This window comes from Amaranthus tricolor, chromosome 1 (assembly GCF_026212465.1).
Source record: "Amaranthus tricolor cultivar Red isolate AtriRed21 chromosome 1, ASM2621246v1, whole genome shotgun sequence".
NCBI classification, from domain to species: Eukaryota; Viridiplantae; Streptophyta; class Magnoliopsida; order Caryophyllales; family Amaranthaceae; genus Amaranthus; species Amaranthus tricolor.
Window position 1 is genome coordinate 21532585 of NC_080047.1, and position 13874 is coordinate 21546458.

A 13874-nucleotide genomic window follows, 5' to 3' on the forward strand; every position below is an offset into this window, starting at 1 on the left:
TGATGAGCATAACACAAACAACTAAATACATGAAATTCAAAAAAAGAAAGAGGTGACTCAAACAACAATTCATAAGGGGTTTTATTGTTAAGCAAAGTAAAGGGAGTTTGACTAATCATGTAGCCTACAACTTAAGCACAATCTCCCCAAAATTTCAAAGGTAAATTAACTAGAAACAACTTAATGCTCGGGCAACATTCAAATTATGATGATGTTTTCTCTCAACACGCCCATTTTGTTGAGGGGTATCAACACAAGATGTTTGAAATAAAATTGCATTGGTATCAAAATATTCTTTCATGCAATTCAATTCAATATCATTATCACTACAAAAAATTTTAACTTTAGCACTAAATTTTCGGTCAATCATAGCAAAGAAAGAACTAAACATTTGATGAACCTATATTTTATCAAACAAAAGATACACCCAAACAGCTTTAGAATAATCATCAAGAGTAAGAAAATAAGTTGCACCACAAGAGGATGGAGTGTGATACTTTCCCCAAAGATCACAATCTATTATTTCAAACCTACAAGTTGCAGCTCGAGTATTACTAATGGGAAATTTATTTCTACACTGCTTAGCTTGATGGCACACGTCACAAGCTTTATCTAAAACAATACTAGTCTTATCAATAAAAGGAAGAGATTGTACTACTTTATTAGAAGGATGACCAAGTCGTCGATGCCCTAATTCCGTAGAAGAAATTCCACCATCAATCAAAGCATGAATCCTTGACATATCTCGAAAATAGTAAAGTTCGTCTCTTCTTTCACCTACTCCAATCCGGTTCCTCAAGTGTTGGTCCTATATAGCACAAAACGTCTTAGTGAAATGCATAACAAAATTTTTTGTATCAATTAGGTGAGTCATAGAAATTAAATTGCAATTTAACTGTGGCACATATAATAGGTCTTTAAGAACAGGTCTTTAACAACTTGTGTACCATCTGGGAGTCCAACGGGGCACACAGGAACAACAATCATATCACTGAACATGTCCTTATTTCTAGTTCCTTGGTGTGAAGCACCCGAATAAATTTTCCATGAGGTTCTAAGAGACTTACCGCTCAAACGATCATTATTAGTTTGCAAAGAAGAGTTACCCAACAAGTCAAGAAGCTTTTGCCACTGTGCACACGTCACGCCAGGAATCGAGTTATTATTTGTGGAAGTACTAAAAATGCTTTCCCCAATTGAAATAGAAGCCACTAAAGCTTGTTTATTATCCTGACCTGTTTGTTTAGGGGTACGTGAAGTACCACACCCACCACTTTCAAAACCACAACCTCCACCACGAGAAGGGCGATGTTCTCACCATTCTGGGTATCCATGTTTGGACCAACAATTGTATTCATCATGGCCTTTGAGGTGACAGTATGTGCAGGACAAAGATGAATACACATGTTTTTCACCTATTCCAAGTATCCTAGAAGAAGAAGTAACCCTTGACTTTACGACCATTGCTCTTATTTCGGCTTGTTCGAAAATCGAAAATTTCGTGCAGAATAGCGCCATTTGATTTGCTTGAATATCGAGATTATTTTTGTAGAGATCTTGGTGGACGATTGAAAATCTCATGGTTAATTATGGAAGTTTTAGGATGTAATTTTGGTAGTGATAAGGCATATTATTTTCGTAGAGTATTAAGATTAGTAGAGAATGGAAGACGCGCGGTGCAATAAAGGAAATTGTATTGTTTGCCAATTGCCACTTGTTATTTGAGAAATCAACCGACATTTTTTTATTAGTAAAATTTTTTTTTCTTTTTGTCAATTTGTCACACTAGTTTCAAAATGTCACTATTTCCCTTATACTTTTTCATCTTTACAATACAAAGCAACACTTAAGGAAATTGTCTATAACAAAGAGTCACTATTTGTCTTGTTTTTTTATAGTGATATATATATATATATATATATATATATATATATATATATATATATATATATATATATATATATATATATATATATATATATATATATATATATATATATATATATATGTGTGTGTGTGTGTGTGTGTGTGTGTGTGTGTGTGTGTGTGTGTGTGTGTGTGTGTGCACTAATCTTAGCGAGGCCCCCGCGAATGCCTCGAAATGTGTGACGAAGTCTCGAGCACATGGAATTTAACCCCAAAGTCTTCCAAATCACTTGAAATAACCATTAAACAATCCGAAGACAAGAACAAGGTAAAATCATCTTAATGCACTGTAACATCCGTTTTTTTTAAAATAATAATAATAATAATAATAATAACAAATAAATAAATAAATTTTAGAAATTAAAAAAAAAAAAATTAACTCCCCATTAACAATAACTTCCCACTTCTCCCTCTAAATCTTATAACTAACCTCACTTACCTATTATAAATTAAACCAATCACCCTTAATTTCATTCACATTATTATTCACACTTCTTTTCTCTCCTACAAACTCTTCCACCATCTTCCAATTGCTTAAAATTCAGTCAAGAAAACGCCAGCTTAAGATTTCGATATTAAAGACAGCGAATTCGTAGGCAGAGATTATTAGGAGTGTACGTTGTCTAGGATCGCGTGAAAAGGTAATTCTCAATGTCCATCTAATTAGGACTATCCCGTTAGTATTATGTGCTAAGTGATAATTAATGTGTTTAATAGGATGCATGATTTTATATGATATTATTTTATATGATGTTATGTTTTATGTATTCTCAAATTATAATTACTATTATTTTTGTCAAAGTTGAATTTATAATTATTATTTCGATAAAATTTATATTATTATTTTGATAACGAAATTTGATACAATTTATTTAGAAGAGAAATATTTATGATATTAATTCCTATTGCCACCAATTGATGTTAGAATGGTGATTTGGAAAATGAGATTTCAGTTGGATATTCTTGAGATATATTTTTCTTGGGAAAACCTATGATCATAAAATAAAATGTAAAATGTATGTTTGATTATATGTTTGTGTGCACGCGACTAATTATTAAAATATATTAAATCACGTAAAGTGTAACACGAGGGAAATGAAGCTCTTATATTTGTTGTGATCCAAGTATAAGGGTGATGAACAGGTTGCCCTGTTTGGTTAGTATAGCTGCCGACAGGTATTATTATTTTTGATACTTGATACGATGTTTGGTCTTCCGTCTATTTGTTGTGATCTAAGTAGAAGGGGTGTGCACACTAGGGTCCCTAAGAATACTCTGCTGGCCTTGAATTATTTGGGGTGACGACCTCTTGATGAAGTAGGTATAGGGGTAAAGCCTCGGCCTACTGGCGTTCTCGTTCCCTCAAATTAAAAATTGATTATGTGTTTGTCATTATTAATTATCAATTTAATAAATTGGTTTATGTGATATTATATATATTATTTTCTCAAATTGTTTTCTATTAAACTCAGCTATATGTTATTTTCTAAAATTATTTCCAATTTGATTATATTGTATTTTCTTAAATCATTTTCAAACTTAATCGTCTTACAGGATGGAGTTGGAATTACTCAATTTCCTGATTTTGGGAGTTTTTCCCTTTTTTTTCTTGCATTCTTATGTTGCAGGTTATTGATTGCGTGAGATTCGTGGAGTGAGGATCACCTAGAAACATAGCTTTTGTTAGAGTCGTATTTCAGTTTAAATTTTACCTTAAGTTGTTTAAATTTTATATGGACATAGATTGCGTTTCAGTTTTCTTTTGTGTTGTAAGAACCTTTGTGAGATTTAAAGTTATTAAGTTATTTCTTAGTCGTTAAGCCTTACATTTATTTTATGAGAAATAGATGTGGCGGTAACACTCACATGAGTAGGTTTTGGCTCATGTTTTTCATTAAAGGTGCTTTCAAAAGTTCGACCTATTCTGAGGGTGTTTCAAAGTGGTATCAGAGCCTAGGTTTGCTTTGGTCAAATCTTAGGGTCGTTTAGGATTTAAAGTTGATATAGGCTTAAATTAAAAATAGGTTATATGGTACACGGTAAAAAATTATTTTAAATAATTTAAGTAAGTTACAAAAAATAAAATAAATTATGAGGGTGGGGACCAATGGATTTATTGTTTTGAAGTACTTTTAAGTACTTAGTAGTAGTGGTTTCTTTTAATTATATTTTTGTTGTCTTTTGTTTTTTTTTTAGTTGCCTCGATTTCGTTTTTGGGGATGGATTGGTTAAAGAAGTATCAGGCTAAAATCCGTTGTGCTAAACAAAGATTAACCTTTGGAGGCCCTAAGGGATATTAACTAACCTTCCAAGAAACTGCTTTCGAACCACCAAAGACCAAGCTTATCTCCGCCCTAAATCTCCAAACCCATCTTAGGAAAGGCTACCCCGTATATTTGTGCCATGTAAAGGACACGAGCATGAAAGAGGACGAGTTAGGAGAGATACATGTAGTTAAGGAGTTTGTTGATGTGTTCTTAGATGAGATTCCAGAGATGCCACCTATAAGAGAATTAGACTTCAAGATTGACTTAGTTCCGGGAACATGACCCATTTCAAAGACACCTTATAGGATGACACCTGCCGAGTTGCAAGAGTTGAAAGTACAACTTGAGGATTTGTTGGATAAAAGATATATAAGACCAAGTGTATCACCTTAGGGAGCCCCAGTACTATTTGTTAGGAAGAAAGATGGAACATTTAGACTATGTATTGATTATAGGGATTTAAATAGTGTGACGGTGAAGAATAAGTATCCACTTCCTAGAATTGAGGATCTATTCGATCAACTTAGGGGTGCAGGAGTATTTTCAAAGATTGATTTGAGATCAGGTTACCATTAATTACGAATTGCAGAAGAGGATATAGCCAAAAAAGCTTTTCGAACGAGGTATGGTCATTATGAGTTCACAGTCATGCCCTTTGGACTCACTAATGCGTCTGCTGTCTTTATGGACCTTATGAATAGGACTTTTCAGCCTTATTTGGATAAGTTTGTAGTTGTTTTTATTGATGATATTTTAGTATACTCTATGAATCGAGAAGAGCATGAGGCTCATTTGAGGAAAGTTTTAAAGATTTCAAGAGAGAATAAGTTAAATGCCAAGTTTTCAAAATGTGAATTCTGGTTAGAAAAAGTAGCATTTTTGGGGATGTAATTACAAAGGATGGAGTAATGGTAGATCCCTCAAAGGTTCAAGCAATAATGAACTGGCCTACACCTACTAATGTGATAGAAGTGAGAAGTTTCTTAGGTCTAGCCGGATACTATAGGAGATTTGTGAAAAATTTCTCGAGAATCACTCAAACTATCACTAATTTGATGAAGAAGACCACTAAGTTTCAATGGGATGAGAAGTTTGGAGCGGCATTCCAAGAGTTGAAATCAAGGCTTACCTCTGCTCCTATGTTGACCTTACTGAATGAAAGTGGAGAATATAAAGTTTATACAGATGCATCTAAGAATGGACTAGGTTGTGTGTTGATGCAAGATGGGAAAGTAGTAGCATATGCTTCACGACAACTTAAGCCGCATGAGAAGAATTACTCCCACACATGACTTAGAATTGGGAGGTGTAGTCTTTGCGTTGAAAATTTGGAGACATTATTTATTTGGAGTAAAGTGCAAGATTTATACTGATCACAAGAGTTTGAGGTTCTTGTACACTCAAAAGGAGTTGAATATGAGACAAAGACGATGGTTAGAACTCATTAAGGATTATGATTTGGATTTGAAGTATTGTGAAGTCCAGTCATACAATAAATGCATTAATTTTAGCAGATGAGTTGTGTGAAGAGATTCGTAGGATGAACTTAGAAGTGGTAGAGTATGGATATGTGGGTACTCAATTGAATGGAATGACAATTGAATCCGATATTTTTGAGGAAATTAGGGTGAGGCAAGTTACGGATAACTGGCTAACTAAATTGAAGAAGTTGAAGGAAGATGGTCAAGCACCTGAGTTCGAAAGTGATGAAAATGGTGTAATAAAGTATAAAGGAAGATGGTGCATACCGCATGATGAGGAGCTTAAGACTAGGATTATGACTGAAGCCCATAATTCCCTATACTCAATACATCCTGGTGGTGATAAGATGTACAAGAATCTTAAGAAGAACTTTTGGTGGCCCAACATGAAGCGTGAAGTTGCAGGCTTTGTGGCGAAGTGTCTAACGTGTCAGAAGGTGAAAATTCAACATATGAAGCCTAGGGGAAAATTGCAACCATTAGAAGTACCTGGATGGAAATGGGAGTCAATTTCAATGGACTTTGTAGTAGGATTGCCAAAGTCAAAAACAGGGAAGAATGCCATATGGGTGATAGTGGATCGATTAACAAAAACAGCAACGTTTATAGCTATGAAGAATACTTGGACAATGCAACAGATGGCAGACGCGTATTTTCAAGAGGTAGTGAGATTGCATGGTGTGCCTAAGGACATTGTATCGGATAGAGATTCGAGATTTCTGTCCAAATTTCGGAAGATGATACAAGAAGCAGTGGGCACAATACTAAAGTTCAGTACTGCATTTCATCCAGCAACAGATGGTCAAACAGAGAGAACGATTCAGACTCTTGAGGATTTGTTAAGAGCATGTGTTATGAATTTTGGTGGATCTTGGGAGGATAATTTGATGTATGTAGAGTTTTCTTACAATAATAGTTTTCATTCTAGCATAGGAATGGCTCCTTACGAAGCCCTATATGGGAGAAAGTGTAGGAGTCCTATATGTTGGAATGATGTTAATGAGTCGATGGGATTAGGACCGGATATGATTTAGGAGACTACAAAGAAGGTAAGGATGATTCAAGAACGTATGAGGGGAGCGCAAGATCGTCAGAAGTAGGTGAAAAAGTTTTGCTCAAAGTGTCACCAACCAAGGGTGTCATGAGATTTGGTAAGAAGGGTAAATTGAGTCCTCGTTTTATAGGTCCTTATGAAGTATTGGAACAAATTGGGGAAGTAGCCTATAGATTAGCCCTACCTATGAACCTAGCTAAAGTCCACAATGTTTTCCATGTATCCCAACTCCGAAAATATGTCCATAACCCTTCCCATATCATACAACCTGAAACCATTGAACTTGATGAAACCCTTACCTTTGAAGAAAAACCAATAAAAATCCTTGATACCAAAACAAGATGTACCCGGAACAAGGAAATTAAGTTGGTCAAGATATTATGGACGAACCAACAAACCGAAGAAGCCACATGGGAAACCGAAGTTCACATGAGAAAGCGATACCCCGAACTTTTCGAACAGGTACGTTGAGTTTCGAGGACGAAACTTTTTAAATAAGGGGTGATGCGAGTCTATCAAACCGTTCAATATTCTTTTAAAACTTCAGTAGTTAAATTTAAGTTCGAGGACGAACTTTTGTTTTAAGGGGGAGTGTATGTAACATCCGTTTTTTTTAAAATAATAATAATAATAATAATAACAAATAAATAAATAAATTTCAGAAATTTAAAAAAAAAAAAAGAAAAAGAAAAAATAACTCCCCATTAACAATAACTTCCCACTTCTCCCTCTAAATCTTATAACTAAGCTCACTTACCTATTATAAATTAAACCAATCACCCTTAATTTCATTCACATTATTACTCATACTTCCTTTCTCTCCTACAAACTCTTCCTCCATCTTCCAATTGCTTAAAATTCAGTCAAGAAAACGCAAGCTTAAGATTTCGATATTAAAGACAGCGAATACGTAGGCAGAGATTATTAGGAGCGTACGTTGTCTAGGATCGCGTGACAAGGTAATTCTCAATGTCCATCTAATTAGGACTATCCCGTTAGTATTATGTGCTAAGTGATAATTGATGTGTTTAATAGGATGCATGATTTTATATGACATTATTTTATATGATGTTATGTCTTATATATTCTCAAATTATATTTATTATTATTTTTGTCAAAGTTGAATTTATAATTATTATTTCGATAAAATTTATATTATTATTTTGATAATGAAATTTGATACAATTTATTTGGAAGAGAAATATTTATGATATTAATTCCTATTGCCACCAATTGATGTTAGAATGGTGATTTAGAAAATGAGATTTCAGTTGGATATTCTTGAGATATATTTTTCTTGGGAAAATCTATGATCATAAAATAAAATGTAAAATGTATGTTTGATTATATGTTTGTGTGCACACGACTAATTATTAAAATATATTAAATCACGTAAAGTGTAACACGAGGGAAATGAAGCTCTTATATTTGTTGTGATCCAAGTATAAGGGTGATGAATAGGTTGCCCTGTTTGGTTAGTATAGCTGCCGACATGTATTATTATTTCTGATACTTGATACGATGTTTGGTCTTCTTTCTATTTGTTGTGATCCAAGTAGAAGGGGTGTGCATATTAGGGTCCCTGAGACTACTCTACTGGCCTTGAATTATTTGGGGTGACGACCTCTTGATGAAGTAGGTATAGGGGTAAAGCCTCGGCCTACTGGCGTTTTCGTTCCCTTAAATTAAAAATTGATTATGTGTTTGTCATTATTAATTGTCAATTTAATAAATTGGTTTATGTGATATTATATATATTATTTTCTCAAATTGTTTTCTATTAAACTCAGCTATATGTTATTTTCTAAAATTATTTCCAATTTGATTATATTGTATTTTCTTAAAATCATTTTCAAACTTAATCGTCTTACGGGATGGAGTTGGAATTACTCAATTTCATGATTTTGGGAGTTTTTTCCTTGTTTTTCTTTCATTCTTATGTTGCAGGTTATTGATTACGTGGGATTCGTGGAGTGAGGATCACCTAGAAACATAGCTTTTGTTAGAGTGGTATTTCAGTTTAAATTTTACCTTAAGTTGTTTAAATTTTATATGGACATAGATTGTGTTTCAGTTTTCTCTTGTATTGTAAGAACCTTTGTTGGATTTAAAGTTACTAAGTTATTTCTTAGTCGTTAAGCCTTACATTTATTTTATTAGAAATAGATGTGGCGGTAACACTCCCATGAGTAGGTTTTGGCTCATGTTTTTCATTAAAGGTGTTTTCAAAAGTTCGACCTATTCTGAGGGTGTTATGCACATAATATCAATTGAAAAACACGAGATTCGACACTAAAACGGAGTCGTAAACGTGATCGAAAACGAGCACATTAAGAAGAGGTGTTCATAGAGTCCATTTATATTGTGTGTGTTTTTGCATCAAACCATTGATATTTTTTCTTATGTATGAGTCCATAGTATACTTTTCTTCATCCTTCTACACCTCTTATCACCATTGGAGAGTCCAAGATCCTTCCCTTTCTATTGGTATCAGGGCATAGATTATTTGTAAAGGCATTTTTAGTAAAAAAAAAAAAGCTATGAGTGTTGTAGAAAATATGGTAGATATGTGTTTGGAGGAATTATTGAGGCCATTGAGGTCTGTTAAAAACCTTTGGGGAAAGAAACGTAGTGTGAATATAAGATATGAGGAGATCAGAATGGAGTTTAAAAGAGAGAAAAAGAGTTTAATAAGAAATGGTAGAAATGCCAAGACTAGTGATAGTTACTTTGCTATTAATAATTGACAAATTAGAGAAAGCTACTAGTTGTAGTAGCTATGGTGATGGGTACCATCTATGAAAGTTGTTAAGTTTGAGGAAAATAAATCAAAATAGGGTATTAAAAAGAAAACCCGAGTCAAGAGGGTAACAGTGGGATGTGAGGCTAAAGTTGGTGTGCTATCATTGCCACAAGAGAAGCCATATTCAATACACTTTTCAACAACCTTAAAAAGACTAATGGTGAACAGAAAAATTTTGACAAAGTTAATTGTATTGCTTCGACATACATTCATGTCTTCCTTTCTTTTGAAAGAAGTTGTTTGAACTTTCCTTCCCTCTCTAGTGTTCTCTAGCGTTGGTGATGGTTGTGTCATTATTGGGTGTCTTAGACATCACCTCAAACATATGATGTTTTTCTTATAACTTTATAACTTTAAACACTTAACATATACTACTTAAACTTATATTAATGTCCCTAACTTTTTTAGGCCCTGTGCAGTCAAACATGTTGAACATATTGAGAACCTCCCCTGCGTTAACCTTTCATTACAATTCTATATTCTTAAATTTTTAATGTTATACACTATCTCTCCCATATTAATTGCAAACATGGAAAGAATAGTTTTTGTATCCATCAACATTCATAAGCCACATAATCTCCACTTCCTTTTCATCATATTCATACATCACGATAATATATTCGTACTTGTTGTTCTTCTTAAAAATATTATATTATTAAAATACAAAATGTAAAATGTCATATATATTTAAAAAAATCTATTCCCTCAAAAAACTAGACCATAAGCCATATATCATTGATGTCACTCGTACTAATGAGTCAGATCTAATTCATAAATTTGTTTGAACACCATAAATACTTTCAACAATGTAAAATTCCTATAAAATCAATTAACATCTTTAAAATTATTGAGGAATTACCATCGATGATGACGAGTAATAAAAAGAACAAGTACAATAACAGTAATCCCAATCAATAAAAAAATTAATATTAGAACTTTGAATGTAACTTTAAAAACTCCACGTTGGGTTTTCAAAAAGTTGCAAATTAAGTTATATTGTAAAACATCCCACCTTGTTGTTGTATATCCCATTAGTTGTTCCCACATCCCCTCATAATAGAACCTGTCCAAGTCAATATGTTGGCACAAATTCTTGTACATATTAACTATATCTTCTTTCTGCCCGATGTAGTTTATGAAAACTCCTCGTTTAAAAAATAGATTGACATCCTTTTCGGACTCAATGAGGCCTTTCATTAGGAACACATAGGAACTGATATGTTTCATCTTCCCAACATGGTAATGCTCCATTGCTATGAAGTTTCCAAATAAAGCCTCCATATAATTGTGAATATTCAAACTCGGGATGATAAGTACTCCTTTTATGAATTTTACATCCAAAATACTCTCTGCTTCTGTTGCTTTTATCTATATCAAATTATTCATACTCATGAAATTAGTATTCAATTTTATTCCTTATGTGAAAATGCTTTTTACTCCTATCTATTATAACTATTCTCTTCGGTTCTTAAAATTGTTGACATAAAGGATATATTCACGGAAATTAAGAAAAATAAAATTTTTTAAAATATTCCCATATTATTTTAATGATTAATAAATTTGATAAAGAAAAAGTTGGCACTATAATCATTAAAAAATATTAAAAGAATAGGGCAAAAATTTGTGGGTTAAAATGTTAAAAAATTATTAAAAATGATAAAATTAAGGTTGTGGAATTTATATAGAACCGGAAGCATTATTAAAATGAGGATGGATAAGGTCATGTTGTCCAAAATTATTAATAAGAACAACAAATAAAACAATTCAAAATGACCATTTTTTTAAGGAACGGAGAGAATGTTAATTAAGTTTTTGGCAAAAGTTTTAATTGACATAAACTTTTGACTGATTGGTTGGTCATAATTAGGGGTGTTTCATGGGCCGGGCTTTAAGCCCTTATCCAACCCATTTTAAAAGGGCTTTGTAAGGATCGAGCCAAAAACAGTCTCTACTATAATTAAAATGCAGCGGATTATAAAAAGTCTCAATAAGGGTCAAAAACATGCGTTTGTAAATTGCATAATTAATATATTATACATGGCAATGTCAATGGGGAGTACTAATATTTTTTCAATTTTATTATTATAAATGATAATTTAAAAGAATAAGTTGATAAATGGGGATTAAAATAATTTTTAATAAAAAAATGAGTCAGATTGGGCTAGGCTTTCGAAGCCTAGCCCATTAGAAGCCCATATTAAGTTTAATGGGCCCTTATTCATCCCGACCCATATTACTTAAAGCCCGGCCCATTGAACAACCCTAGTCACAATGTAAAAAGTTTGTTTGTTATCTTATGATGTGGTGATCAAGCCAATTAAAAAGCCAACATATAACGGCCAACAAATATTTTCAAAATAACTCCGAAGACTTACCTTGATTTGTAGTTCTTTTAGTTTTGATGCGCTGAACAGATTTCTTCCTGAGCCAGAGCCGTCACTCATGGGGATTTTGGAGAAAGAATGGAGGTAAGACTTCCATATCAAATCAAGCAAATGGCTACTTCCTTCAAAGCTGTACTTCTCTAGTATGAGTTGTACATCTGTGGGAATCATAGGCTTAAAAAACTTTAAACTAAGCTCAGAAACCGATAATCTTTCCCATTCTTTTGGAAGTGGGACAAGGCAATAAATCCTTTGAAGAACAAAAAATGGGATTTGGTTTTCTAACAAACTCAAGTCATTCCTCAAAATATGGAACTTTTGGGGTGATCTAAACAGTGGATCGTCTCTTCTCCTTAAACCCCTAATACTATACCTTAAAAACAGCTCAATGATGAAACAAGCATCGACAAGAATTACTTTTATAAACTCGTCAGTTTGAAAACGAAGGTTGCCTTGATAGCATGCTCTAATTTTGGGCTCTAATATCTTCAAATCTTGAACACATTTATCTAAGGTGGAGTCTAATGTAAGTTGTCTACTTAAAAGGGCATTTAGATAGTCCCACTTGTGGTGTTCCATGTGTAGTAAATGGGTTTTTCCATGATGAAATGGACCAATTGACACCATTTTAGGATGATAAATATCATTTCTACCTTGGTTTAAAAACTCAATTGGGATATGAAAGATACTACATGGATAAGAAATGGCCTCTAGTTTCGCTCTTATGGAAGCCGTCAGGTCTTCATGTTGTCCATGTTCAATGATTTCAAGCGCAACATCATCTCTGCTTTGTTGCTTCTCTGAATTTGTTGCTTCCATCTCTTTCTACCATTCATGAGAGAAAACAATGAGAATATTCATATAAAAAACCCCCCCAAAACAATATATTTCTACTGGATACTCTTGCAAAATAAGCCACAACACATATCTAAAATCTCCTTCCCTCTCTAGTCTCTTCCTTCCGAAACACAACCCTAATTTTAATACTAAACAAATTAACCACCCAATAAAAAAAGTCAATAATAAGTCAATAAAATAAGTCACAAGAAACATGGATAATCATCATAGTCATCATAAAACATTATAACTTTTCTTCATCAACTACTACTAATAATAATAATAATAATAATAATAATAATATATAATTCTAATACTAATATAACAACTTCATCATCTTCTTCTTCTCCTTCACCTTCTTCCCCTTCGGTTTCAGCATCCGGGACTGGAACACCTTCGGACAATACCTAAAAAACCATCGCCCACCACTTGCTCTTAACCGTTGTAGTGGGGTCCATGTCCTTGAATTCCTCCGTTATTTAGACCAGTTTGGAAAAACTGAGGTCCATACCAATCTTTGTCCCTTTTACGGGCACCCAAACCCGCCTGCTCCATGCCAGTGCCCGCTTCGTCAAGCGTGGGGATCTCTTGATGCTTTGATCGGACGGTTAAGAGTTGCTTTCGAGGAAAATGGTTGTGAACCCGAAATGATCGAACCCGTTTGGGGCCCATGCTGTAAGGCTTTAACCTTAGGGAAGTTAGAGATTCTCAGTCCAAAGCTAGAGGGATTAGCTATGAAGAAGAAACGTAAAAGGATCCCACCAAATAATAATACATGAAATATATATCAGATAAGGATCTAGAAGATTAAGCGAACTAACCTGCAATCTTAAATGAGCTTGAGAATGAGATTGTGGACGTAGTAAGAATGATCTCAACGGGATGGGGTGTTTGCAGATGGAGTCTTAAGCCTATTTCTGACAATAAGAACAAGAAAGAATACATGATATATAGCAGTAGGGATTCATGCAAGTTAACAAATAATAGAAATTTAGATATAGAAATATGGAAAGAACTTTGAACATGAGATGTCTGTGATTACTTGAAAAACAATCTAGGAACTAATATGACACAGTTACCTAGCCTGATGCCTAGATTTGGTGATAGAATCATTCCTTCACC

General features: G+C 33.5%; 1 protein-coding gene and 1 pseudogene across 1 annotated transcript; one reads left to right on the top strand and one right to left on the bottom strand.

Moving 5' to 3' along the window:
- Positions 1 to 10386: 10386 nt before the first annotated feature.
- On the bottom strand, positions 10387 to 13719 carry LOC130807531 (UPF0481 protein At3g47200-like). Its single transcript, XM_057672782.1, has 3 exons — positions 13574 to 13719; positions 11907 to 12740; positions 10387 to 10899 (listed from the first exon to the last, which is right to left on the bottom strand). Exons 2-3 carry the CDS (start codon positions 12732 to 12734, stop codon positions 10387 to 10389), a joined length of 1341 nt encoding a protein of 446 aa, XP_057528765.1. The 5' UTR covers positions 12735 to 12740; positions 13574 to 13719.
- On the top strand, positions 12998 to 13531 carry LOC130807540 (protein LIGHT-DEPENDENT SHORT HYPOCOTYLS 4-like; annotated as a pseudogene).
- Positions 13720 to 13874: the final 155 nt, after the last annotated feature.